This window comes from Gopherus evgoodei, chromosome 8 (genome assembly GCF_007399415.2).
Source record: "Gopherus evgoodei ecotype Sinaloan lineage chromosome 8, rGopEvg1_v1.p, whole genome shotgun sequence".
NCBI classification, from domain to species: domain Eukaryota; kingdom Metazoa; phylum Chordata; order Testudines; family Testudinidae; genus Gopherus; species Gopherus evgoodei.
In genome coordinates this window covers 34,218,704-34,246,367 of record NC_044329.1, presented here as the reverse complement: position 1 = coordinate 34,246,367, position 27,664 = coordinate 34,218,704, and the positions used below count along the sequence as shown (strand labels likewise).

Here is a 27,664-nt window from a genome sequence, read left to right as displayed (position 1 = left end):
GTGGTTTGCATCCTCAGCAAGCTTGTGGATGACTCTAAACTGAGAGGAGAGGTAGATACACTGGAGGGTAGGGTAGGGATAGGATACAGAGGGACCTAGACAAATTAGAGGAATGAGCCAAAAGAAATCTGATGATTTAACAAGGACAAATGCAGAGTCCTGCACTTGGGGTGGAAGTATCCCATTCACTGCTACAGACTAGGGACTGAATGGCTAGGCAGCTGTTCTGCAGAAAAGGACCTAGGGGTTACAGTGGACGAGAAGCTGGATATGAGTCAACAGTGTTCCCTTGTTGCCAAGAAGGCTAACGGCATTTTGGGCTGTATAAGTAGGAGCATTGCCAGCAGATTGAGGGACGTGATCATTCCCCTCTATTCAGCACTGGTAAGGCCTCATCTGGAGTACTGTGTCCAGTTTTGGGCCCCACACTGTAAGAATAATGTGGAAACATTGGGAAGAGTCCAGCACAGGACAACAAAAATGATTAGCGGGCTGGAGCACATGATTTATGAGGAGAGGCTGAGGGAACTGGGATTATTTAATCTGCAGAAGAGAAGAATGAGGGGGGGATTTGATAGCTGCTTTCAACTACCTGAAAGGGGGTTCCAAAGAAAATGAATCTAGACTGTTCTCAGTGGTCGCAGATGACAGAACAAGGAGTAAGGGTCTCAAGTTGCAGTAGGGGAGGCTTAGGTTGGATATTAGAAAAACCTTTTTCACTAGGAGGGTGGTGAAGCACTGGAATGGGTTACCTAGGGGAGGTGGTGGAATCTCCTTCCTTAGAGGTTTTTAAGGTCAGGCTTGACAGCCCTGTCTGGGATGATTTAGTTGGGGATTGGTCCTGCATTGAGCACGTATTTTACTAGATGACCTCCTGAGGTACCTTCCAACCCTGATAGTCCTGAGTGTAAGACATGGGAGGTAATTGTCCCACTGTGCTTGGCACTGGTGAGGCCTTAGCTGAAATAATGTGTCAAGCCTGGGAGTGACACTTCTGGAAGGATGTGGACAAATGGGAGAGAGTCCAGAGAAGAGCTACAAATAAGATAAGAGGTTTAGAAAACCTGACCTGTGAGGAAGGATTTAAAAAAAAACAAAACAGCTGGGTCTTCAAAAAAAAAAGAAGTTATGGGGGCCAGAGGATCTGTTATGTCTTCACTTTCTCTTTGTAACAGCCCTTAACATATTTGATCAGGTGTTCTGCATGTCCACTGAAGATAGGACAAGAATTAATGGGCTTAATTTGCAGCAAAGGAGAATTAGGTTAGATGATATTAGAAAAAACTTTCTAACTGTAAGGATAGTTAAGCACTGGAATAAACTTCCAAGGGAAATTGTGGAATCCCTGTCATTGGAGATTTTAAAGAACAGATTAGGCAAACACCTGTCAGGGGTGGTTTTAGGAGGAGTACTTGGTCCTGCCTCAGGGTAGAGGGCTGGACTAGATGACTTCTCTCAAGCCCTACACATCTATGATTCTATATCAAGTTATTAATATGGAAGTGCTATGCCTGTTAAACCTCTGTGCATGCCCAGTGTAAACTGGATGTCTCCACAAGCTTGAGCAGATTGTCTGTTGAAAGCTTGTGCAGTTAATAAGGGCTGTGCTGTCTCTTGACAAACCTGCCTGCTGCATACTTATGTGGGGTGGAATGAGAGGTGGAGGAAGCACGTCCATTGCAGGGAGCTCATGTGAAAAATGAAGTTCTCAAGCAGGATACAGAGCCAGCATACTGGTAAGCATTTCAGGATGTGCTCTTCTTTTCTGAGGTGTGCCAGGATTTCTCACCATGTCCATGAATGTCTCTAGTGGTATTTAATTTTTAATTAGTCAGTTAGCAGAAGGGGGAATGTGGATGTGATGTGAGGTCTTCGGCAGCTGTTGCCACAAAAGCTTGAAATATTTCAGGAGGAAAATCCCTCTAACTGTTGCTAATGTTTTAGCAAGTAAACTGAAGGAACTTAAAATGGTTCCCCCAGGGAAGCATGGAAATGATACTGCTCCATGCCCTTCACCAGTGGGTGACTTCTATTTGTGCTGCAGGAAATACAAATTCACCTCTGCCTGTGAGTGTGAACCAAATGCACTTTTTACTATAACACATATAAAGGTCAAAAAATAATTAAGGCAAGTGTGTGTGTGTTATCAAACAAACGAACAGTAACCTAGCAGGTGGATAATCTATATTTTTAACACATCCCATGGATAATATATTGTTAGGCTTAACCCAGGAAAAAGAACACTTCTGAATCTGAATCCTTTCCCTACCGTCAGAAGTTGCTTAGAGCACTAACAAGGCTCTATCATACCTGTCTGTCCTGGGTCGCTCTTTGCATATCCTCTGTGTTAAAGCCATTAGCTTTCCCTCTCTGTGTACTGTTGGACAGATGGATTCTTTCAGCCGTCCCTTTTTTCATGTTCTTCTATCTGACCAGTCGTACACCTGCCATCAGAGATGTTCTGGCTTCTTTCCTAGCATGTCCCAGATATCCAGAAAGGAAGATAACTTTTCTAGGAAACAAAAACAAATCAATTTTTTTTTATTCTTTTTCATGATTAAAATGAATGATTTCAAATTACCTTGATTTAAATTATCTGCTCTGGTTGGATGAGATTCTCCACTAGTTTATTATCCTGTGAGAGTACAGTGTATTTGATAGCTACTTTCAGCTACTGATTCTCCTGTTTTTGACTTTGGCTATAGAAGTGTGTGAAACTGAGGGTGTGTATGTGCTGTAGGAAACAGGTATTTCCCAGCATTTAAGTTTGTCTGGCTTGTAGTTCTGGGAACTGAGTTTAGAGGAGGTTTTATTATTATTATTTTTATTTGAAGCTTTATTGAGGGGATGTATATAGAAATTACAGGTAACAAATGGCAGAGGTTTTGTAATTTAAGTATGTGAAGGAACCTTGGATTTGTGTAGCATTAATTACATAACGTTTGCTGCAGTGCATAAAATGTAATAACTCCTTCCATACAAATACCGATCCACTCTGCATACACAGAATTTATTTTAAAATATCTGCTTGAGGAGGTTCCAGGTGAAATCTTTGTCAGCTTCACCTTTGAGTAACAACCTAAATTTCGTATGGCAAGAAGCTTTTATGTGGTTGCAAGTACTGTATTTAACATGCTCCTTTGTAGAGGGTCTTCCAAGTTGCCCACCCACTCAGCTGTATTTGTCATCCAAAATGTTATTTCTCTATACTACATCTGTTTCCACTCTATTGCCAATTGTAATGCTGCTGTATATTCTCAGTGTATGGTGGCTACTTTCCCAGTTTATTGAAAATTTATGCCGTGTAAGAGGATTTTACAGGTTGTCAAAAACATGAAATATTTTCCCACAGTAGCCACACCACATAATGTCTAAATGAAATGACATTGACGCATAGAATTAAAATATACACCTGCACATGACTTACTACTTCTCATAGTGCTCAGACAAATGTATAAATAATATTTTAGTTTCCTTCATTTGTAGCCAACATTTACATATGGTAACCTTATTAAGTAGCTTCCATTGGTGAAATTTTCAGCATTGAACTAAATAGAAACAGTGAATAAATTAAAATGAATATCTTTTCTTTTGTTTCCCAGAACATTAAATGATATTGCCCTGCAGAGAGCAGGTGATTAATATCACCTTTTAAATAAACAAACATAGCTAAATACTGTAAACCAAAACTTAATCAGCTACCTCTTCCCCATGCAAAAACCCCCAAGCCAAACAAACCTAAACAAATATTGTAATGAGCAATCTGATCTCTGCCAGGGACATTACAATGGACACCCAGGGCTAAATCTGGTGTGGTGGTCAAAAGCTCAGTACATACAAGCAGAGCATAATTATTTAATGCTCAATGTACAAGTTGCTGATCAACAGTCTGAAAAACTTGGAAGCCTTGGCTGACCAGTATTGCTGAGCTGAAAATGAAAACTGGCTTCCTGTCTTAATTTTCTTGTAAATGTCACCAAAGGGCAAATAAAAGTGGATGATTTGACAGCATATCTTGCTGTTTTGCTTACCACCATCTCTTATCTCGTGTAAGCCAATCGTACCCTTCTGGCACTTCAGGAAGAGTGTTGGTGGGATAAATAGGTATGTGGTCTCCTTAGAATGCGTTATGAGATGACATTGGACAGCAACATTTTTTTAAAATTAAATCAAATTTGTGTCTTGACTTCTTGAAAAATCAGTTTTATGTTCTTGGGGGCTAGAGCTTTGCAGGCTTTTGAGGGGAAACCAGAAGGAGGGACAAAATATAGTTCAGAACTCTGATTCAGAGATAAAATGCTTTAGTAGGAGTGTCCTGAGGGGCTAGAAGGAGGAGAGGAGATTATAAATTGAGCATAGCATCAGTAAGAGAGCTCTCCAGAACGAATCTTCAGTTCATCAACTGCTCAATTCTCATTCACCTGTTTTTTCTTTTTCAAACATTGCAATCTATCATATGACTTATCTGTTTTTCTGTGTTAACAGAGGATGAGAAATATCCCAGTATATCTAGGGATTCCATATGTTGTGCTGTAGTTTTGTTTGTTCCACTGCACTGATTCTTTTATGATTACTATTATAAATCTTCTAAACAGGATTCCTGATTTCTTTGAAATGGCTCAGCATTTGTCCTATCGCTAATGTAAAGTTGATTAAAAGCAGATTTACATTCTATCTTTTAATGTTACGTTGATTACAGCCTATTTGTTAAAATATACCAGATTTGAATTTTCTATTTCCCCAGAAAAGTATACACCACAAAGTCAAAGCGAGAGGCTGAATTATTTCATATTTAAAAAAGAATTTTAGGAAGAACATATAGTGGATAATATCTTTTAAAGAATTTAAAGGCAATTTCCCACTGGTAAATTTTCATTTTTATAATAGTCCCTATTTCAAGTTTTTATTCTTTTTTTTTCTTGGTTTTCATCAGGATTTAAAATCAGATATATAACAAAAACATTTCACAAAGTTGGTTCCTAAAAAAAACCAGCATCAGTTAGTATATTTTGCTATTTGACACGTTAGCTGAAGTTTTCAAAACAGATAGGACCTCCATTTTGGACTTTAAAGAAATTTGTATTGTTCACCTTCCCAAATGAGATTGAGTGTAGTGTGAGGTCCCTGAATTATAAAAACAGAGGCTTTGTAACCTGTATCAGATGATGGGATTAATTAAATGAGCAAACTGAATTTTTCCCATTATAGAAAGAGATCTGTCTGAGTCAAGCATTATTGATCCTGGTGCAAGATTGCAATGACAAAAAAGTTATAGCTTTGTCTTGACACAATGCAAAAGTCATAATTCTAATTAGTCCTCTTTTACATATTTGCTATTGGAAATATGCTCGTGATTTAAAAGTTCATAGCCACAAAAGAACCAAATATGTCAGTGCTCATGGAGGAATTTTACTTGAAGTGAAAATCCAAGTCATATTTTTGTCCAGGAAATCATGGTTTTAACAAACATACACTGCTTTATTCATCACTTGGCATAAACAGTTTTTCTATCTTTCTAGACTATAGAATCTAACTGGCGATGTGGACGACACAACTTGCAAAGAATTCAGTGCCGCTCTGAAAATAGCAAAGGTGTCTACTGTTTACAGTATGATGATGAAAAGATCATCAGTGGCTTACGGGATAACTCCATCAAGGTAATATACTTCCTTCCTCTTTAAGTAGAGACATGAGCCACTGCCTCTGTCTTGGCTTTAGACTTGGAAAGGAGGCTGTCAAGTGCTGCTTGTTTCCTTGGGGCCCATCTCTCCTGTCTTTTTATAGGGTAGTGTTGTTTGTGCAGCACTTTCTGAGGATGGCATGTTTTGCATGATCTCTCAGGGGAAGCTGGTAACTTATCCCTGCTTGTGTTTTGCCTCATGAGTGATGTGGACTGCCAGTCATGGCAATTTTGACCTGATTGAAAATCAACACCATCATGAAATCAGGTTTACTGTAAACAGATGGCTTGTGCCCCCTTGCTTGGCTGCATCCTATGGTTTTGTTAATGGTTTGGATTATTGCTAATTTCTGCTCTTTCCCTACAAAATGTTTCCTTATGGACGACAAACTTCTTTCTCATGGTTGGCAGTTTCATAGATCAAGCATGTGCTTGTCTCCTTGGCAAGGCAGGAGAACATAAAAACAGAAGCAAAGGCTCAAGCCCCACACCTGGAAATTGCAGCAGAATGTGCATGCTGGATTGCTCATGGATTCTCTTTGCCACCACTGGTCTTCTCTTCACAATAGTGAAAGCCAAAATTTCAACCTTATCTTTGTTTTTGACAGATTTGGGATAAAACAAGCTTGGAATGTTTGAAAATATTAACAGGGCACACTGGCTCTGTTCTCTGCCTGCAGTATGACGAGAGAGTCATTGTAACTGGATCTTCGGACTCTACAGTGAGGTGAGCCTCAAGTATTAGCCCAATGAACTCAAGTCTGGGGTAGGGACACAAAACAAATAATCTGCTGCAAGTACTAAAACATAAGGACCACTCCACAAAACAAATATAGTACTGTGCCTTTAAGGGCTAGACACATGATACAGCAAAAGACTATATGCAGTATTTTCTAGCATCCCCAAGCTTTAGAGTTGCATACTTGTAGGATTTGAATTTCAAAAGTTTTGAAAGACTATAAACCCTCATGATTCAGAGCATAAGCCAACATCTGACTGGGATAGGAAGAAACTTCTCTGCTGGGTGGGGTATTCCATAATTGTCGAATTTAGAGTTTCTTGCATCTTCCTCTGAAAAATCTGACCACCATTGATGATAGGATACTGACATTTGATCGCTGGCCATTCCTGTATTAGGTGTAAAGTTTTGTGTGATCTTAATGCTCAGTAAAGGGGCTGTAGTGACAACGGCAATGCTCGCCCCAGGTACAGCACAGTCAAAGTCATTGCAGGTTTCTTTGGAGTGTTCTGCATTGCCTTTGCCTGGAGGAGTCTTCATTCTCCATGTCCAATGAGTTCTTAATCTCTGAGAGAGTCATTTATGGTCTCTTTTGTGGTGTGGATGCCGTTGCACTACCAATGGAGGGGAGATTACCGCATCTTTGTTTCACATGAGCTAGTGGACAGCTATGGGATGGCAGTAACGTCCAGTTGCTGCTGACCTGAACTTGAACTGGCATCTTTCATATAAGTAAAAGATTCATATCTCATTGCCAGTCCTCGGTGTAATCCATTGTCAGCCTCTGCTTGATTTGTGGTTTTATACGTAAGCCCCTTTGTCTGTTAAAATGACTTCTGGAAGCAAGCCATGAGACTTAGCAACTTTGGGCAGCCAGAGAGATAAAGTGATTGAGAAGGGCTGTCCCTCAGACTAACAGACCACTCTTCATTGCATACATTCCCTGTTTGTAATGTGTGTAGTCATCTCAGTTAATTCAGGATAAATTTCATTTCCCTCCCCCCACAGAGTTTGGGATGTAAACACAGGCGAAGTTCTGAACACACTGATTCATCACAACGAGGCAGTGCTTCATCTGCGTTTCAGTAATGGCTTAATGGTGACATGTTCAAAGGACAGGTCCATTGCTGTTTGGGATATGGCATCACCTACTGATATCACTTTGCGTCGTGTGTTGGTTGGCCATCGTGCTGCTGTTAATGTTGTAGACTTTGATGACAAGTATATTGTCTCTGCGTCAGGTGACAGGACCATTAAAGTAAGTTGGCAGAAAGAGCCCTGCTCTGTTTACTCAGGAAACTACTAATAATTTTGATTTGTAATGTGTGCCCAAAAGTGTAAAAAATTCCACTTCAGAAAAATTGAGTTGTTGAATGTGTGCTTAAAATCCAATTCCCAAATGTGTGTGAGAGCAGTTCTGTGGCTATTTCTTTATCATTCGTCTGTCACTTCCTGTTAAATGTTAAAGCCTTTATGCAAATAACTTGACTTGTAACATTTTTTGTGACTTCTATCGTAAAGTTATAAAAAGCTTAAAATCTACTCAGGATTAGGTCTTGAAATTGGCTAGAAAATTAAGCATGGCACTTTTCTGTGCTTTTTTCCAAATGATTTGTTTTCTATAAATTAGCAATCCTGTTCTAGACATGAAATGTATAGGCAGCCACCTTTCCCCACCATACTTTCTCAGCAACTAAACCAAATTTTGCCATGTTTGAGGGATTAAAATGCTGTGTTTGAAGACCGCCCAATCATCTTAGTTACCCCAAACTTACTATACAACAAAGATATTTCCATCCCTCCCTCCTTCCCTAGAACCACCGCTGGTTTAGATTGTGCCAAGAACTTTTTCTGGCAAAGTTATGTCTGACACTTGCCAAAGGTACTTTATTCTTATAGAAAATGACCCATTAAAACCTTTACAACTTTAAATACAACTTATTTTAAAAAATGCACAAAGATTCTAAACAATTAATTTAACATTGAACCGCATCTTTCCGCCCCCGAACATTCTTCTCTCAGCCGCAAGTCAAGTGTCTCTGGTCTTGTCTTCAATAGACAGTAGATTGTTGGTCATGTCAGTGGTAAAAAAATATATATATATATATATATATGTTAATGATATTCAGACTAGTCTTTTGTGTCTAGAAGTCTGTCATTTTGTGATGTGATTGCTGACCAGCCAACGTTTAAATTCAGTCAGAATTCTAAAATTACTTAAGCAATGCTTACTTGCTTTACAAAAAGTTTAAACATTTTTAATATTTTAAATTTAAGATGATCTAGTCAATTTGAACAGATATATAGCAGTGCTGGGAGGACCCAGCTGGGTTTGGAGCCCCATTGTGATGCACATTGTACAAATAAAAAATACACGATGGTCGTAGCCCCGGAAGAGCTTACAATCTAAGCATTCATTCAGCTTTCCCCTCAAAGTTCTTCTTTCGAGTCCTGATTTTTTAATGAAGTTTGAGCATGATTTCCGTTTAATGTATAAAACCTCGAGCTCTCTCAAAATTGAATGTTTTTAATTTTTTCCATAGGTCTGGAGTACAAGTACATGTGAGTTTGTTCGTACTCTAAATGGGCACAAGCGTGGCATTGCATGCCTTCAGTACAGGGATCGACTAGTTGTGAGTGGATCATCAGACAACACCATTAGGTGGGTTGAAGACAGTTGCTAACAGCGTATTGGAGAGAGTGTGCATTTGCAAATGTAAAGAAGGGATTTTTTTTCTAGGTCTCTTGAACCTGCCTTACAGTTTAATAGCACAGTAATCATTTAGCTTTTGATACGTCTTGTCAGCATTAGAACAGACAACCATTGCTGAGGAGGGAACAGGTAACATACAACATATACTCAAGCAAGTGCAGCTCACAAACTTTTGGGCTGATGTCAGCATCTAAAAATGTAATTTGCAAATCCCACATCTTAATACAGTCTATTGATCTGAAGATCAGTAGAGAAATTGGGGGTCCAATTAAAGCACCAAATTGTTTCAGTTGCTACATATACAACTCTACCCCGATATAACATGGTCCTCAGGGACCAGAAAATCTCACCGCCTTGTAGTTGAGACCGCGTTATATCAGATTCAGTCCAGTATGGCGTACTGGCCTGGACTGGCTTCCATAGCGGTGATTTAAAGGGCCCAGTGCTCCAGCCGCTGCTGGGAGCCCCGGGTCCTTTAAATCCCCACCGGAGCTCTGGCAGCAGGGCTCTGGTGGGGATTTAAAGGTCCTGGGGCTCCCCACAGTGACCAGAGCCTCTGGCCCTTTAAATCACTGCCCGAGCCTGGCTGCCAGAGCCCCAGTGGGGATTTAAAGGGCTCGGTGCTCCAGCTGCTATGGGGAGCCCCGGGCCCTTTAAATCACCACTGGTGCTCATGCAGTGATTTAAAGGGCCCAGGGCTCCACATGAATTCAGATATAACGCAGTAAAGCAGCGGGGTTCGGATGGTGCTTTAAAGGGCCCGGGGCTCCCTGCTGCTTTACCGCGTTGTATCCGAATTCATGTTATATCAAGTCGCGTTCTATCGGGGTAGAAGTGTAACTCTGATACACATGGCTTTATCTGCAGAATAAAAAAGGAGATGGATTCAGCAATCAACTTCATTCATATTGAAATAGTCACAAGCTTCCAGCCTTTACTTTTAAAATGCATTTAATTTGGAAAGTGATCATGCCAATTCCGTGGGGCAGACTGACTAGGAGCGTATCTGAGTGGCAGTGTACTCCCTTCTGGGAACTGCGTGCAGGGGCCTCAGGTGTACCTTTTCGCAATATAGTATGGTTTTAGTTTTCAGAGACCCAATAAAGATTATATTAAAATGGAAATTGCAGCATGAGTAAGTGTATTGGAGCGCTATTGTCACACGAGCGTTTCTCAAAGATCTATTTCTTCTGTTTTCTTAAGGTTATGGGATATTGAATGTGGGGCCTGTTTAAGAGTACTAGAAGGCCATGAAGAACTGGTTCGATGCATCAGATTTGATAACAAGAGAATTGTTAGTGGAGCCTATGACGGGTACGTACTTCAAACACACTTTGAGAAAGTTTATTCTTGTATATCCTAGTAAAGCATGCTTTTGAAAGTTCTTGTCCCTAACACACACAATGAGGATTCTCTTTTGGTTTGCATCCTGTTGTCTAAGTGATCTGGTTATGACAGATCTACATTTACCTGGGTGTTGCCCACTTTCTGTAGATTTCAATAATGCAGACTACCTATGTCCTGAATGTAGCCTTTGAATATTATGTATTCTGTTTTATTCTGCAGCTCCTTCCAGTAACTTGTTCTTAGGGCTCTTTAACTCTGTTCATAGGAGTAGGCAGATAGCTCTAGCTCCCTGAAGAATTAAGTATTCTACTAATCAAGTTTATATGGCTTTGCTGTACAGCTCAAGCTGGTTAGAATGGACAGATAGCTTGTCTTAAGTAGTGTCTGTTCTGAATAAACACTTCACTTTGTTTCCTCCCCGTAAACATCACCCCTTGAGAAACTCCCTGCTTCCCAACAGGTCTGGCTGCCTCTTTCCTAGATACCAGCACTGAAACTGTTCGTATTCTGAGGCTATATATAAATATGAGCTCACAAAATTTTGAAATTGCAGCATCACAGTCCAGCAGAGAGGCTGCAGTATCTTCTGTTTTCTGATAGGAGCCTTAAAGTTAGTGGTGTGGGGCTGCTATGAGGGCATCAGGAACCACCTGTAAAGGAAAATGGCTTAACATTGAGTGAATTCAAGGAAACTGTACAGGGACATGGATTATCCCATTGCTTTTATTCTCCTTGTTAGCTTGTCACCTGTGGTATTGGGCTGAATTGTAGTTCAAGTGAACAGCATAGTGCTGTTGAAGGCAAGTCAGGAACTCCTTTCAACTTGAATTGGCAATTTTGATAACTATCCTTCTCCTGGGATCTGTGATCCTAAACAGATTCCCAGGGGCTGTTCTCTCTGCATTTCATCGGCAGTATGCTAGGCTTTGAGGTCTTCTCAGTTCTAAGTTAATATGCAAAATATTCCCCAGATGCAGAAGTGAATATTTCTATTTGTGTATATATGTGTGCAGCAGTGCCTACACACCCAATCAGTGATCAAGGCCCCCTTGTGCTAGTTGCTGTGCACAAGACAATCTCAGTCCCCAACAAACTTAGTCTTAGAATTTCTTTAGTCATATGCTAATATTGTCTTATTGCTAATTGGTTAGCGTTGGGGAGATTCCAACATTTGCTTTCTGTTGATTCAAATGTTTTTGCAATGCTTATAATTGAAGTAACATTTCTAGTGTAATAAAATAACCAACATTCTTGTTTAATTTTATAGCAAAATTAAAGTTTGGGACTTGCAAGCTGCTCTTGACCCTCGTGCCCCAGCCAGCACGCTATGCTTGCGTACATTGGTGGTATGTGAATACTGATACATTTCGGGTTTTGCACAATAATACTATTTTATATTTGGCAAAAGTGGACATTTTAATGTTAAATTTTATTGCAACTGCATTGAGTGGCTTGGGGTTGATAAGAAATTCAGCACCTTCTGCAAATTCTGCTCTGTTCCAGAGCTGGGAACAAAGAGGATTGGGCGTGCTGCATTGTGCACTGAATTCTTGTTGACTCTGAGCATAGAAATAAAGTTGAGCTGTTAAGCTCTTCCGGCTTGGTATTCTCAAATGGTCTAAAAATGTAATCAATATGACATTGCATCCAAATCATTCTGTTTTCTGGTGTGGTATTTTAATATCATATAAATATTGTACCACTGACTTTAAATAAAGACTTCTGTTAAATGGAAACAATTTGGAATACTGTCAGCCTTCCTTAACCCTTTCTCCTAATTGTAAAAATGGAAAGAATAGATGAAGGGAGGGGATTTTGTGGTGAGATTACCATAGGAACTCTAACCATTTCAAAGATGACTACCATATTTTAAGTGGCTACCTTAGCTGCTTTTTTTTATATATTTAAATAAAGGCTTTGATTTATGGCAATAGTAGGGAGATTGGGTAGCTCATCGTATGGGTCATTGACTATACAGAGCATTTCATCTCCAGATTCAAAGCTTGAACCTTATCTGAGTCAGTAGTGACCAGAAGTCATTGCTTACATGGTATCTGTTTGATGGCTTATGTGAAACGATCTTAGCTTGTCCACTTCCTGCAGAAGAGCCCACAGCCCAAACCCTAATTGGTTCCCTTATCAGCAGTCTTGGCATAGAGATCGAGTATTGAATGGGCAGGGGGACTCCACTGACCTCTTATTCTTTGAGTATAATTCAATTACTGTATGTGTTGACTTCAGACTCCAGTCACTGGGTTATCAGTATGGCACCTTTGGCCAGTCTTTTAAACATTTTTTAAAAGGTACAATGCCATCACTTACTGTGGTGGATCATCAGGGCCAAGTACAGACTTTTGCAGGGTCCTGTACTAGTGCAAAGTCCTGGTGCCATTTTGGTATTACTGTTTCTGCGAACAGTTTCTAGAGGGGCCACTTTTAAAATTCTTTCTCAAGAGCGCGTATTGAAACTCTGCCTACTTTTACAAATAATTGGGCCTGGAATGGCTAATCAAGTGCTTTATGGGGACTGCACAATACTTTAAGTAGCAGCACTGTTTAACCTACAAAAAAAAATTGTGCAGCAGATAAACCCTGACAGCTTGTCAGCACTAGCAAATCTTTTTTTGTTTAAGTTGCTTACTCTCAGTTGGCAGTCTGTCCAGTTGGCTTGTAGTTCTCTCAGCGTTTATCTCTCTGGTTCTTAACTTCATAGTAAAATTCATGGCCTACACAAACTTTATATTGAAGCCACTGTATTTGCTTCACTATTTAAATAGCAGTAATTCTTCTCAGACCTGTGTATGAACCTTGACCAGCAAGTCAAAACTTTCATATCCAGTTTTGTGACCAAATCAGTGTTTGAATATGAAAATAGTGAAAGATGATCCATCTCCAGGCCTACTAACTGAACTCTTACTGTTTATAGGAACATTCAGGACGTGTGTTTAGACTCCAGTTTGATGAATTTCAGATCATTAGTAGTTCCCATGATGACACAATTCTGATTTGGGATTTCTTAAATGTGCCACCCAGTGCCCAGAATGAGACACGCTCTCCATCCAGAACATACACTTACATCTCCAGATAACAGTCTGCACTTTACTAGCCTCATAAGGTAAACTCTGTTATATTAAATGTATTCTGTACTTGTGTATTCACTGTCATTTGCCTGGTGCTGGTCTTAGTAATTTATGTATCAGCTGTCTCTGAGTTTTCCTAATGTATCTGCTGTTGATGCTGTGCTGTTTGGATCAGGAAGCCTTTGTTGCGGTATCAGGCTTTGGTTCTTAAAACTCAAAACATCATAGTATCTAACTCATCTTCTGCATCTTCACTGTTGTTCCTGCTGCCTCTAATCAGATAGTTGATGTACTAACCACTATATTTTTGCAACACATTTACAATTGAGAAATGTAAGAATTTATAACTAGGTCGTTAAAAAAGATATTCAGTTCTCATAAATCTCAAACTGAGAATCAGGGTGGGTTTGATTTAAATCACGTCAGGAAGACTTGATTTAATCATGGATTTCTACATAAAAGTGCATTCTTGTTAGTTATAATCTTAATACATATTCTTCACAACTCAGAGATAGATGTAGGTTTTATTTTTAGAAGGTACACACTACATTTTTAAAGTAATTTATTTTGAAAAGTTTTCAGATTAGTTTTACAGCTATATCAGAAAATGAATGATTGTTTGGTTATTTCATTTACCAAAGGTAATTGAAGCAGATATTTATGAAGTCATTGGGAGGTGAACTATCTCCAGTTCAACAGGTTAATCATTAATATTTGGCGAATTTTCTTGCCGTGCTGTATTAGAAGAACATCACCAGACAAACATTTAAATTGTTTTATTTAACTAAAACAATAACGTTGTGTATTCTGGATTTTTTTTCTTCAACAGCAAACCTATAGTATTTTAACAAAACAAGCATATGCATTTTATAATTTAAACATTCAAGTTCTTTAAAATCAGGTTTGTTTTTGTTAAAATTGTTTGTAAATAAAATAGTTAAATGAATTTTAAAAAAACAAATTAAATCGTCTGTCAGCCAGATCAACATGAGAAACTTAAAATATTGGCTTCTGCAGCTAACTCAGTCATCTTCATTTTCGTGTTTGTTCATAACCTGGAAAAGAAAAACAAGCTTTCCTGCTTTTTCAGGTCCCAAACCATTTCTCAATTTGGAATGAATTAGTCCAAAGGAAGAAAATATTATTTCTACACCAGCAGAAGAAGCTACTGCTACTAAGTGAGATAATCACTTCAACAGTCTCTGAATGCAAGTCCTTAAGTGACTTACCAGTTCACTGGTGTGACTTTCTTTAAAACATCATCAGCAAACATCTAGTTCTTGAATGGTTCACCCTTAGCTCTGAAGTTTATTATAGTTGGCATTTTGGAGCGATGATTGCTGGATGTCCATGTCATAGCCAACTCCTCTTCTTCAGCAGTTAAGGTTTGACCCTGGTACTGAGTATTGAGAATAATTGTAAGAAAATGAGCTGGAGATAGTGCTTGTCCCCTTTGTTTTTTTTAATGCTTGTAACTTAACTCTGTCATTGCATATTTCTCTTTTTAAGATCTCACTCCGTTCCTTCCAAATTTCAATAGCATCAGCAGTAAAACAGCCATTTCCCTGCATTTTGTTGAGGACTACAGAAGTAGGCTTCAGGGTACTCAGCATGTGTTCAACATTTCAACATTAGCCTTTATTTCTGGAACACTGAACTCTTTGGCTAGGAGGAGCATCAAATGAGTACTGCAATCGTATGTTATTAGCTTGGATACATTTCTTCTCATCTTGGATACATTTGAGGCATTGTCTGTGATACAACTGCATACTAGACATTTGAATTTCTTTTCACAGTTTGTTACAGCCTTTTCTGCTACTTGTAAGTATTCTGCTGTATGTGCATTTCCTGATGTATCATTTATTTCTGTAAGGAAGACATTCCCTTCTTCTGTTGTCACACAAGCATATACAACAGGATCATCTTGACATTACTCCCCTATCAAGACTCAGGTTAACAATTTTACGCTCTAGACCTTTTGCACACTGCTCAATTTCTCTTTCATACACTTTATCCAGTAATTTGCCTGCAACATCTGCTCTGTTGGGTGGATTGTATCCTGGTCTTAATGACTGAACCATGTTAATGAAGTGTGGGGTCTCAATCATTTGGAAAGGAGAGTTTGCTGCATAAACAAACAGGGCAATTTTTTTCATCAGTTACTATTTTTTGTAATCTACTGGTACTTATCTATGGTTGTTTCTGGATGATAGCGATTTTATTTTTTCCTTTTTGCTGCAGGTGATATACTGTGGCTATGTGACATACATGACGTGACTGAAACGCTATCATTGGCAGATAACTCTGAAACTATAGAAAATGATGGTGATCTTGAAGGTGGATAGTCTTCAGAATCCTTTATGTTGAGGATGGATTCTCCTAAACAAAACAGACCAATGCAGTTGTTTAATTATTACGACCATACTGCTCATTTAGTGTTACTCATTGTATTCACTGACATTCAGTAGTACTTTAAAGGTGAAATTGTAAAAAGATCTGTCTATTTCAGCTATTTATTTTTTATCACAACTGCATCTAAAATGATAGTTCCACAGAGTAACAACTATATTTTTTGCTCAAACATGAGAATTCAAGAATAGTCCAGAAGGAAGACAGGCAGTCCTTAAGAAAGAAGCATGAAATAAAGAAGTTTACCAACCTGAAGATGCTGCATGTTCAGACATGTTCCTTTCATCATCAATGCAGCTTCCTCCTGAGAAGGATCACTTCTCATGATGTTGTTTCATTCGGGCAACCAGGCCTTGCATTTCTTTGTTGCTCTCTTTGCATTTTGCACGTATGCCTCTCTTATCCACAGGTAGAGGAACTTCATTAAAATATTGCAAAACTGGGTCTCTTTTATGGTCTGCTGCCCTTATAGGTTTTCCTTTCTAGTGAAAGAATGGTATGGTAGATCTCAAATCAATGAAGGCTACGCTCAGAAAGATTTCAAGACTTCTGGAATAGGCTGCTCAAACAGTTTCACTTTTGTTTCTACTGCCTGTCCCTCCCTTCTCACATTTATCTCCAGACTTCTTGTCCAGATCTATTCCACCCCCAACAATCTTCTGTTCATTGAACTTTTTGAAACTTTGCACTTTGAGCGAGAGAGAGGTAAGGGATTGACTCTGTGTACACATTTGCAGAGGAACAATAGGGTTGAGGTCTGTTATTTCTCACCTTTATTTATTTATTTATAAACAAACAAACATACATTTTTGCTGTTAAGCATGTTATCTCTGGAGACCCAAATCGACAGTTTGATAACTGCAAAACTAAGCATCTCTGATGGTATCTTCTAGACTGAGCACTGAGCCCCATTGGGTAGACAGAAAGATTAACCTAAATCATCTATACAGAAGCCCCTGGATCCACATAAGATTGGGTCCCTAATCCTTGAACTGTTGGAACTCATTTACAATACTTTTCTTAAACATTACATAAATATATTTCGAATAATATAGAATTAGAATTTATAATCTCTATTCCATGATGAAATCTTTGAGCTATAATGTATCTTAATTCAAACTATCTTTAGATAGGTTTTTGCCTTAAAAAACATTTTATCAAAAAAATCCAATTTTATTTTTTAAAAAATCATTGATTTTTATCCACCCTGCTGAGAATGTTTGTTTGTTAAACCAAAGGTTCTAAAGTTACACAAAATGTAAAAATTTGTACAATTTAAAAATAACAAATGTTTTTATCATTAATTTTAACTACTGTCCATTAGAATTTTTATTAGGTGCTTTTGGCCAGTGTGCTATGCTTCCTACCTACACATTTTCTTGTTAGAATCAGAGGATTCTTTCAGATCCTAAAGCTTATCGCATAGTGTGTGAGGAACCTTGATCCAGTAACTAGACGAAGGGCACTTGGGAGTTGGGAAATGCTCAGAGCTGTCCGGATGATGCTGTGAGTTCAACCATTTATTTCAATGGAGAGCAGCGTAAAGATTCTGTCCTAGGCTGTTCTGCTAGCTCTGTGTGAATTTGAGCATGTCACGTTATGCCCCTTTCTGCATTAGTAGTATGGAAAGAAGAGATTTTCCTTTAGGCAGGGCACATCTATTGCAGAGCAGATCTGCCCTTTGTCAGAGAACACAGTGACCTGTACGCCAAGATTTTCTTTATACTTCTACCTTCTTTGGGTGCTGTGAACCTTAATGATCTATAGCACTTTAAAATGCGTCATGTGGAAATTGTTATATAATGGAGGCATGCTTGTAAATTACAGTAACACTGAAAAAAGTATTCTTGCACATTTCTATGAAACTAGATTAGAGCCTTTTAGAGTTCAGTTAAATTGTGCTCCTCATTGAGGCTTTTATATTTCTGTTTCTGGGACTAGCCAGCACTGCCCATCGGTCTCCAGGAAACTGAGATGTATGCCATTTTGACTAATGTTCATCATAAATGACAATTCCCTGTGATAGCCACCAGTAGTAAAGTTTTCAAAAGGAAAAAATGCATGTTAGGAAAAATGATTTTGAAGCCATCAGAAGAGACTCTCATGAAGTTTGACTGTTTCCATTTCTCTGCAACAGTCAATATATATTTTGTCTAAATATACTGGGTAAAAACTCTGCTGTAGATCCATTTGCTAGATCAATGGAGTCTTTTTCTTATGTCATCCGTGTGGTTGCCAACAGTTGCACTTTACTATATATAGCAGTGAATGTTGAGATTTGGAAACAGAGGTTGCCTTACCAGGTCAGACCTGAAGCCCGTACAGTCCAGTATGCTGTCTCTGACAGTGGCCAGTACCAGATGCTTTAGAGGAAAGTCAGACACCTCACAGAGTACAATTATGGAGTAAGTTGCCCATAGGAAAAATTTTTTCTTACCAGAGGCAATTTGTAGTAGTGTGGCTTATGCCCGAAATCATGAGGTTTTCTCTCTCTTAAAAAGTGTTTTCCTATCAAATGTAACTGGATAGTCTCGTTGTCCATATAAACGAGAGAGACAAGGTGGGTGAGGTAATAACTTTGATTGGACCAACTTCTGTTGATGAGAGAGACAAACTTTCAAGCTACACAACAGAAGTTGGTCCAATAAAAAAAATTGCCTCGCCCACCTTGTTTCTCTAATATATCCTTGGACCAACACTGCATTCCATATAAATGTCTATTTCTTCTTCAAGTCTTGTTAAGCTCATGGCCTTGATATTTTGTAATCATGAGTGCCACAAATTATTTCATTGTTTGCAGAAGACCTTTGATATTTTCTAGGAGGTAGCCTTCTTGTTAGTGAAATATCTTTTCTTTGCCTAATGAAATTCCATTTTGCTTTTGTTGAGAAGTAAATCAATGTAAATGGCAGTTCTCACTTGCATGCCTCAGGAAAATGTGCGCAGCTTATTAAACTAATAACAGATCTCATGAACTTTCCAAAGAGAGGGAGGTTGGTTTTTCATCCACCTGAACCCAGTGACCCATTTCCCTTCCTCTGGGGGTACCACATTGGTCTGGAGCTCTCTGTCTCCTGAGTGGGGAAGGACAGAAAGAGGGCTATGGCAGGCTGGGCTTCCTCAACACCAAGGACTCAGCATTCCATCTCCTGTAGGATAACAGCCTTCTCCTGCTTCCTGTTACAGACCTGTAACTCAGATGGTAGCAGTGTGTGCTGCAGTGCTGAACGCTCACTGTTCAAATCTGCTGATGATGCATGGCTATTAAATTTTTACCTTTTTCGTTAAAGAAAACAAAAATGTTCAAAATTTTTTTTTAAAAAGGCGAGAAAATTGGGTTGCAAATCAGTCACTCGAATTAAGAAATGACAGTTTTATGGTTGCGCACACGGTCTTTTTAATTCTGCTGTCTCTAAATGGGAGTGCCCAATTTACCTTTCCTACACCATTCATTAATCTGAGTACATCTATCTTCTGTGCACTTCCTCTCTAAATTAATATTCATCATCTAAACACTGTAATATAGAAGAAGTTAAATGTAGGCTAAAGGAAACTGTAGACGTTCATGGACAAGCTTTGAGAAATTAAGAATTGTGCTGCAAGACAGTTAAAAGTTGGCATGCATAAAACTCGCTTATTGACTATTTACACTCTCCTTAAAAGAGAAGACCAGAGGTCTGAAAATGACTTTTAGTTTTCTCTGTCTGCTAAATTCATTATGTGTACCAGGTAGGCAACAAGCGTAAAAGGAATGTCAGCCTGGCCAGGGGAATGGGCAGTTTCAGAGCCCCCTATTAGCTAGTTCCGTCAGCACTGCCCACCTGTGGCTTACAGTGTTTAAAAATTAATATTTGTTTGAATAGCTGCAATATTACTGCAGTGCCTTCAGTAATGGTGTTGGCCTACCTAAAGTTGCCACTGGTTGAGCCTCTAAGGATGTGATCCAACTCCTATTAAAATAGGTAAAGACTACCATTGGCTTTAATGGGAGTTATAGCAAGCCTAAAGGAATTGCATTCACCATAAACAGGGCAACTTTCTTATTACAGGTTTCGTGGGTCAATATTTGGGGGACTGCAAATGCTAACCATGTGATTTACACCCTGCTGAAACAATTTCCTTTTTTCTGATTGACGCCTTTAGAACAAGCCACCTGGTGGGAAAACCACACTTTGTTATTGACAGAATAAAACAATACACCAGTTGACATGTACCAATTATATATATATCCCCCCCCAACAAGGTATAGATAGTTTTGAATGGCTTAAAGGTTGTGCAGAAATATGATTGGGAGGGTTATGCCGTATTATCTTCCAATCCTGGAAGCACTGTCCTATTTTTCATGCCAGTCAGAAGTATAACTACCTAGGCGTCTAAAAGTCCAGTATAGTTTATTTCAATCCACTCCTATGCATTTTACTCCATTTGGTCAGCAGTGTACCAGTCTCATGACTGACTTTCACTCTTTCTCTTGCCCTCTCACTTGCAAACTCACTTCGATTACATTAAGATTTGTTAGTGCAAAATGAAATGTTTTTTGGCACTGTTACCAACTTCCCTGCAGATTCCATACATTTGACACAGTTTGGAGCAGTTTATATGTCTAACTTGTCATATTATGCAGAGAATTGAAAACATGCAAAGCTGCATATCCTTGTAGTTGACTGGTCTTGGTAGTTTATATAATTGTTTCTTGGATAGAAGGAACCACACAATGTCATTTCCCTGAATTTTTTTCATAATCATAATTCAAAAACATAAATCTACATAAAAAATCACTGTAAAATATCCAGTATTTTATTATGATATTTAATGGAACAATTGTATATGCTCCCAAACACTTTTAGTCTCTACATTCTCAAAAGAAGCTTTGTACCCATTTTTACTAGTCTCCGAATGTATATGCCTCTTCAAAGTGGATCATTTTTGACAGCACTGGCAGGGGGCTATAAGAAAGTTTTATTGCCTTCTGCTGAATTCCTTTTGTTTATTGTAACATGATAAAAATTGTTACCATATGATAGTCTAATATTCTTATATTTAAGCACTTGGGGGGGGGGGGGAAGATGCTTTAAACTTTCAGCTATGAAAGCCTCATGAATAGAGCAGTTCATCAAAGTCTGCAGCATGTTTTTTGGGCATGGAAAGTGAAATTTAACCTTAGATTTAATTATTTTAAGCTTAATTACAGTAAGAATTTTCAGTTTGGAAAAGCTGTTTAATCAAATAGTGTAATCATATAACTGTGTGAAAAGGTAGCTCTTGTGGAAATATTCTAATCTGATTTGTGGGCTCATTTCTCGAGATCATTAAGTCTTTCTTTTTCATATATAAATATAACAAGTAACTGAACTTGATAGTCCTATTAAAAATAGAATAAAGGATAGTTTATATGGTTGGATTGATTTAAACAAAAAGGTGAATGGTTTCACAAACCAGTTTTCCCAGTGCAACTGTTTAGACCTATGATTAAAAATTCAATCCAACCAAATATAACCTATGCATATTTTTCATGAAAATGGATAACATTTAGGTCACTTCTGTATAGTGTTATGTGGTGTGTAGAAGAAGAGGGTTGTTTCCTGAGGTGTGTTAAGAGTAGATTGAAATTCCATTAGATAAGTTTCAACCTGGAACGAGGCCTGTTGTGCCAACTACTACACTTCTTCGTCTTCCCCTGCCAGTCCGTCCCTAAAGACCTAGCAAAGACTTTTGTTTTATATCACATGTAAGGAAAAGGTCAGTTTAATTCATGTTTATAGGGCTGAATTTTCAAAAGCTTAAAAAGGTGCGGATCCCAGTCCGCATACAAATCTGATTTCAAGTATGGTCCAGGTTCCACAATCAGTAGAATTAAAATGATGCCCTATAGTGGTGGTATTGTCGCCTCTTGAGCCTCTAAGGGTATGTCGACTTTGCAATTAGACACCTGTGTCTGGCCATGCCAGCTGACTCTGGCTTGCAGGGCTCAGGCTAAGGGTCTCTTTAATTGTGATGTAGGCACCTGGGACCCTGATCGATGGGCCAACTGTGGGTGTCTAATTGCAGTGTAGACATACCCTGTACTGATTGCATCATTCTAAAGGAACCCTGGTTCCTGTAATACTTACGATCTAAGGAGTATGTGCTCAACTGATTAGCCTGCTAAAACAAGGTGTCTAAATAATGCCAATGCCTTCATGTGTGGTCAGAGTGCATGGTGGGGGGAGGCGGTTCTGTGATGGATACCATATGATTCTGCCATATGTCTACAAATAATAGATTATACTTGGCCTGATTGTAGTTTCCATTGTTCCAGCTTGTCTTTATCTTTTTCAGGGTTCCATAATCTTGAACTACTGGATATCTGGCTACTACATGCCTGAAGATGTTGATTCACAGCTAAAGTCAGAATTGGTGATAGATGCTGTGTAGATGCAAAGCAGCGCAATTCTGTATCTCTCTTAATCTTTCCTGCTCCCTTTCATTCCCCAGAGGTCTCCTCTAAGGAATTTACTACAAATTCACTGACTTCAAGTAGATGAAAATCAGAAGCCTGTTCTTCACCGCAGTGAAAAATCCAAAGCTTCATATGTAAATTGTCCATATAAACTGAACTATGATGGCTTGTTTTCCAGAAATAAATCAGAAGTCAAGAAAGGACTTGGCCTAATTTATATTGCTTTGCACTTTTGTCTGACTTTAAAGAAAAATATTCTGCAGTGAAATTTGGGTGCCAAACACATACCCAGAATGTACAGAGTTTTGCTTTCAAAGTCACCATGCTCCTTTAGACTTCATGACAAATTCAGAGCCTGTTTTGTTTGATAGGGGTGTACGTTGGACTATTAGAAATATTTCTGAATGGTTCAGTAATATTTTTGGATTACAGTTTACTTGTTTCTGCTCCAATACTTTCTTTTAATTTAAACATTACCTGTAAATCAGGCTACATTATCTAAACTAGTTGTATAGCAACGTCTTTTTTTTTTCTTTTAACTGTGCTCTGTAATACAACCATCCTACTCTTCCTAACGTTTGGTATAGTAAAATCTTTCCATGTGTGCTTGCCTCATAATTTCAAATACTGTATAAGCATGTCGATATAATGTACATAACAGTTTAACCTCCAGGTGCTAGAAGTCAGGATCTCCTGACACTACACACTAATACAAAATGTGTTAGCACTTGGCAGCAGGACATTCTAACTACTGGCACTGAAGGGATTAATATGAATTACATAGAAATATTTCTTTGCAAAAGGAAGTTTTCAGTATTCATTAGGATTTTTTTTAATGGGAACTACATATTTTAAAATGTAATTTCTAACCTTTTTAAAAATTAAAGTTTAATTTATGTTCTGTATCTTATATTTTGTGCCGCAGTATTTACAAAACATTTTTTTTAATTAGTAGGTTGCCACACATGCCTACAGATGTCCTTCCATAGCATTAGTTTGGCTGCTCAATGGAAAAAATGCCATCAGCCAAAGTTACATTTATTTAAATATGTAACTTGTAACAACTGAGGCGAGGTAGAAGCCCCTTCAAGGAAGTACTGTGATGACCAGATTTAAAGTTGAATTTAAGATCACTTACCCATAGCTGTTACACTATGACCTTGTTGTGATGCCATGGTCAATGTTTCCCTTCATTAGCATGTCCTTATTAGGAAATGTCTTAGTAGTTCCTTCTTACGTTGTCGTGATTCTTCTGTTTCTAATTTATACAGTCACATTTATTTAATCATATTTCTCTTTGTGAAAGCAAGACCCAGATAAATGCCGTCTTTATAGTATTGTCCTATTAAGTTGCCATGTAGGACTACAGTTTTCAGTAGTTTTCTTTAATGCTTAGTTTGAAAATGCACTAAAACCAAGAGTGTGTAAGATATACCTATTGTCCTGGGGGAGAAATATGTTGTCACAGATATGTAGCCAGTCATTTCTCTATCGTCATTTGTTGTGTATTTCGTCTTCTGTTGGCAGCACTTTTTGGTTTCAGATTTTCCCTTTTTTGGTTGAGGGGAGTTACAGAATGTCAGTGATACTTTCGATGACCAGTGATTTAATACTAAACTTCCAGTGCAACAGCTGTGGTTAGATGTCATCCACCTTCATGTCAGGCAAATTCAGAATGAAGCACACATCAGATGTTACTGAAATGTCAGAAGAGTACAACTTAAAGTTAGTCCTCTATTCCATTGAGAGAGAGGTGTTGGGATCAGTGTTTGTTAGGAAATTCCCTTTAACTTGTTACTACAAAGATATTTATTTCTTCGAGATGATCAAACCTCATGAAGTACAGAAGATATCATGTTTCGATAAGCGTCTGTAAGATCACATTTTGGTAAGCTTGGCAGTAGTTTGTGAAAGTGGCTTAATTTACCCTTTTCATCTAATAGCTTTAATATTAAACTGTTTTTAAAAAAAGACATCCGTTGCAGCCCTGAAGAAACAGCTATTTGTTTATGAAGAATGGAGTCCCTTTTTATGCATGTGTAAGATTAAATTCATGTTTTTCCTTGGGAAATAATGGTATTTGAACATGCAGTCTCACCTTCTTTGATTGTGCTTTGTGTAACATAGCAGTGGACTTTGTGATTGGCACCCAAGGAACTTGGCTCCTGGGACTCCTGGCTGCACTCTGGACTTTGTTTTGCTAACCATAATTGAGCAATTGTACATTACTGCTATATTAATGTTTCAAAGCACTGGGATAGTCTAATTCTAACTTGTAATTATGTTTGCCAATGACCCGTTTGGAAAGTTTGTGTATGAACAGCTGATTGAAACTGTTAAATTGTACAGATATTGTTCACGATCTAAAGCTTTGTACCGTGGAATGTGCTTAATAAAAAAATTGAACTTCATTTGTCCAATAAATTGCTAAGTAATGTCCTCTAACCCAATGTCAGTATTATGCATTAGTTAATCCAAGCATAATGCATAGTACCTTCCAATGCTAATTCCAAGCTAATGCTCTTAATACAATGTTCCTATACTTTATTGTATTACCTTATAAAAAACTTTTCTAGCACATCAATGCTTCTAACCAATAATAGTGATGTGTAGTAATTCAGTGCTGACTTGGGAGTGGTGTGATGTATAAGACCGAAGGCCAATACTTTAGAATTTGAAACATGCGTATGCGGGGCACAACTGCATGGCCTGGAACGTGTTAAAACATTTCTAAAATGTTTATCTTAATTCCCTTTAGTTGTTTACTAGCTACAGATCAGAGTCTTACCTAGTTCAACACAGTTATTCCTTGCCCAAACTGGTTCACAAGCAGCACTTAAAGTGTGCTCATGATCAGAAAAGTTACTCAACATATCTGCTTTACTAAGATTCTACTCTGCCTCATGGAGTGACAGAATTGTCAACTGAGTTCTGATGGGTTCTCAAGCAGTTGGTGGATCTGTGGTGACAATCGGGGGCTCTAATCTGTAGCACATTCTACTAAAGCTGTGGCATCAGTAGAGAGATAAGAGTTTGCTTGCTGCCAATTCACAATGTCCAATTGTGGTGGCACTGTGGCCAAAAACAACACAGAAGCCTTGTCCTGCTGTGAACCTTGTAAATTAGCTATGCTGTTTGGTGTGAGTGAGAAGGTGTGGGAAGAGAAGAGAAACCTGGAAGAAACCTTATACAAAGTTGTGGAAAGTTGGAAATTTAACCTGTATGGCTGGTCAGTATTGAATGTTAGTTAATTCACCACTGACAGAGGTATCTGTGCAGTTGGCATAATACTGTACAAGCTTCCTACCTATACTTGTGCTCGGTACTGGGGATCACTGTTCTGCAGGTGGTGCCATTTTGGGGGTAAGACTGAAAAGGAGAAGCCATAACCTCAGTGGTTATTAAAGGTACCGTGAACCTTTTTCTAAAACTAGTGTCCTGGCTAGATCCTAGTTTCACTAATAACATACCATCTCCCTAAATTACCCCCTATAACTTCAGCTGGGTAACTTTATTCTTCATGTCCCATCCTGGTGACTATTGGATAATGTTCAAAATAACTCTTGACTTTCTCTCAATGTGGATGTATTTCAATGAAAGGGAAGTGGTCCCCTATGTATATAATTTTGAATGTTTTTAGCTCATTCTAGACTAGAGGTTCTAAGTAAAAGGTCACAAAACACTAATTTTTCTAAATCAGTCTGAAAGTCTGTCACCTTATCTGACTAAGCCTTTTAAGCTTGTGAGATTTCCTGTTTTGTTTTGTTGTTTAAAAAAAAATCCTAGAATGTAAGACTTTCTAGGTCTAGATGCACTCAGACTAAACTTCTTCAAAAAGTTGTATATCTCGTTCTTACTAGGGAGGCCTTCGATTTTCTTTGCAGTCAGAACTATTTGTGATACAAAATAACATCAGATATGTCTGCCTTGTTCCCAGTATAATTTTGTACTAAATTAGTCAAGACATCATCATCTTTGCTTGGTGTGCTCACACCTTTGTATGATCTCAGGATTCCTCTTGACTTCTTTTTCTTACCATAATCGAGAATGATATGTTGTGCTATGCATGATGCAGCAATAGTGGCCCAAAATATCAGGCTCAGAGCACGGGGCATCGTGCAGCCAAAAATGAGGAACATCTGGAAATGGGTGGAAAGGAGACTGAATATGATGCAGTTTCAAGGTCTGAGTTAGCCTTGTATATTAAAACAAACAAACACTGCATAGTAGGCGTGGACTTGATTCTTCCCCCTCCACTTCTTCCCCACTTGTTCCTTTGTCAAATTTCATTGTTGCTAGGTACTGTGTATAGTTGCTCCTTGATAACCTCTGGAAAAAACAAGTCTCAGCTGTTGATCTGTTTTCATAACTAGATCACTGTTAGATCCATCTGTTCATTGCTGGGAGGTTTTTCAGAGATCCTGATTATACCAATATAAGAAACACCATTGTTCCACAGGGGAAAAGATGGGTAATGTGCAGTTTACTGTGAGAGTTCTAGGATGATGGTGTGGGTTTAATCTTGAAAACAAGATCCCATCTGCTGTGTGTACATATTAAAAATCCTCTGATGCCTGATGACCAAGGTGGTTTCCCTGATCTCCGTCTTTTCCACCTCAAGTGTGCCGTGCACTAATTTATCTACTGATCAGCAGACAGCCACCCTGGAATTGGCTGCATTCAGAGGCAGTTTATGTACATAGTTTGTGAAGAATTTAGAGATGAAAGGTGCTGTGTATTTGTGAATTATTACAATTGTATTGTGACCCAAGACATTTTTGAAACTTGCAGGTGAAAACAGAGTGCCCTCAGTGTCTAGTCTGACGGAGTTGTGAATTGGAACTGTAGGCTTCCAATTATAACAGGAGTAGGCAACCTATGGCATGTGCTCCGAAGGCGGCATGTGAGCTGATTTTCAGTGGCACTCGCACTGCTCGGGTACTGGCCACCAGTCTGGGGGGTTCTGCATTTTAAATTTAATTTTAAATGAAGCTTCTTAAACATTTTAAAAACCTTACTTACTTTACATACAATAATAGTTTAGTTATATATTATAGACTTATAGAAAGAGACCTAAAAACATTAAAATGTATTACCGGCATGCAAAATCTTAAATTAGAGTAAATAAATGAAGACTCGGCACACAACTTCTGAAAGGTTGCCAACCCCTGAATTAGACCATCAAACAAAGAATACTTGGCTTTGGTGACCAATGCACTGTTTGTTCATTTAAGTTTAATTCCCATAAATCTCATTT

General features: G+C 38.4%; 1 protein-coding gene across 9 annotated transcripts in view; it reads left to right on the top strand.

Annotated features, from left to right (window-relative positions):
• FBXW11 (F-box and WD repeat domain containing 11) overlaps nt 1-24,818 on the top strand; it is a 127,810-nt gene extending 102,992 nt beyond the window's left edge. For 8 of the 9 annotated variants that reach the window (XM_030572033.1, XM_030572034.1, XM_030572030.1 and 5 more), the window contains 8 exons: nt 5,520-5,657; nt 6,289-6,407; nt 7,428-7,677; nt 8,963-9,081; nt 10,336-10,446; nt 11,747-11,825; nt 13,406-13,594; nt 22,287-24,818. In XM_030572033.1, coding sequence (XP_030427893.1) covers nt 5,520-5,657; nt 6,289-6,407; nt 7,428-7,677; nt 8,963-9,081; nt 10,336-10,446; nt 11,747-11,825; nt 13,406-13,567 — 978 coding nt within the window. In that variant the 3' untranslated portion in view covers nt 13,568-13,594; nt 22,287-24,818. Of the gene's footprint in view, nt 1-5,519; nt 5,658-6,288; nt 6,408-7,427; nt 7,678-8,962; nt 9,082-10,335; nt 10,447-11,746; nt 11,826-13,405; nt 13,595-15,099; nt 15,256-22,286 lie in introns of all 9 variants that reach the window. The other variant, XR_004001545.1, reaches the window with a different exon arrangement.
• Nucleotides 24,819-27,664: the final 2,846 nt, after the last annotated feature.